This window comes from Naegleria gruberi (assembly GCF_000004985.1).
Source record: "Naegleria gruberi genomic scaffold NAEGRscaffold_255, whole genome shotgun sequence".
Lineage (NCBI taxonomy): Eukaryota > Heterolobosea > Eutetramitea > Acrasida > Naegleriidae > Naegleria > Naegleria gruberi.
In genome coordinates, this window is record NW_003163098.1 from 6,534 (window position 1) to 8,318 (window position 1,785).

The 1,785-nt window shown below is 33.9% G+C and overlaps 1 protein-coding gene across 1 annotated transcript; it reads right to left on the reverse strand.

Annotated features, from left to right (window-relative positions):
• Positions 1–730: 730 nt before the first annotated feature.
• On the reverse strand, positions 731–1,111 carry NAEGRDRAFT_76670 (uncharacterized protein; the record flags this gene model as incomplete). Its single annotated transcript, XM_002668372.1, has 1 exon — positions 731–1,111. The coding sequence occupies one exon, from the start codon at positions 1,109–1,111 to the stop codon at positions 731–733; it is 381 nt and encodes a 126-aa protein (XP_002668418.1).
• Positions 1,112–1,785: the final 674 nt, after the last annotated feature.

Consider the following 1,785-nt stretch of genomic DNA (forward strand, 5'->3'; position numbering starts at 1 on the left):
AAACTAAAATCTCACTAATTTCATTTATCACTTCTCTGATTTACACTTGCTGATTCTTTACAAAATTATAAAAATCAATCGTGAATATTGAAATTCTCCATGCATGCTTTCGTTCTGATTGAGATCGATGAGTATTCTCTCTAAATAATTGTTTGTACTCTTCACTGGAGAGAACTACTTTACAATTCTTGTCAGGAAACTGACTCTGATATAATGGAACGAAATAATTCATGATTTGAGTTCGATTTTTGAAAACATCCACCAGCACATAATTTTCTCCTTTCCATTTGACTGAAAATTGCTCAATTCCTCCAAGAACTGGAGCTTCTTCAATATCAACTGGTTGCTTACTAGCTCCTGATTCATCAACTAATGAAAACGTTGTTTGAGTAGTAAGTAAATTATTCGAAAGTTGTTCATTAGAAACAGGTGAAGTTTTCCTCTTTTTCTGTGCTTTCTTTTTCCTTGGTTCGTTTTGATTTTGCAATTCAGAATTTTCTCGTTTGTTAGGTGCAGTTTTTAGTTCATAATTTTCTCTCTGCAATTCAGCAATTGTTTTGTGTTGAGTTTCTAATTCTCTTTCCAATAGATGGATTCTTTCTCTTAGTTGGTTGATTAAATGTTGTTGAGAATCTGCTGCATGTACTTCATGTTGGATGTGGTGATTGTAGGGAGAATTTGTTGAGAGAATGTTTGTTGGTGATGAAGTGGAAGAATTGAAATCTTTCGTCTACTGTACATGCCCTTCTTCATGCCACATGTGTTGTGATGGCATGGAAGCGGATGGCAAACTGCAAGACACATTATTAGAAAGATTATTAGAAAGATTATTAGAAAGGTGGAGGACATGATTGTTTGGTAATGTCGATCCTTGGAAGTTATCTTGGAATAAATCTCTCAAGTTTGGTAATGGCATGGGTTTCGTAGTCCAATTATCTGAAACATTTACTTGCCGAGAGTCTTCGAAAGTAGACGAAACTTGTCGTATTCTTGTTGGTGGTGAAACAGATGAAGAATAAACCTCTTGTGATGATGATGAAACTGGATAATTGGATGTAGCAAAGAAATTGGCCGAATTTGCACTTCTTTGATTTGGATAGTTAGGAGACATTTGTTTAGTTTTTTTTCGAATAGATTAAACAATTCAGTGGTAAAGTCTGCGTCTAAAACAAAGTAAACAACACACTTTGATAAAGGAAATATCGGATGAGTCTTGATAACGAAACAATTCTAATGATTTTCACAAGATGAAACCTCGTTTCGAATAAGCTTGTTTTAGTCTTAAGAATTTGCACAAATTAGACAGGTGTCACAACTTACAACTTGAAATGCTGAGGTTTCCTCGCAAGATTCCTCTTGTTCATGTAAAGGAAACAAGTGTCCCTATTTAACTCAATTGATTTGCAAAGAAAACTGAAAGATTTATAAGGAACTTTGTGCGATGAGATCATTAATCCGTAAACGATAGTCCAATAACACGATGTATCAGATTGCATCCAATGTTTCAAGTGTAATTGTGTCTTCTTTTTCTTTCGTACAAATAGCTGTTATCATGCAAAGCCAACCGATATTACCAAAAGTGGAAATGACATCCTAGTATAAAATTGTGTTGTTTCCAAAGGTCTGATAAAGGACTCCATTGTCTTGTCTTTATTATATTCATTTCATGTTCTCTTATAATAATGGTTAACTTTAGGCAAGTTTCGTCTAGGATTCATTTGATTGCAAATTATGATAATCCACACAGTCCAACAACTGTAAAGTTGAAAATTCAGTAAAGATAAT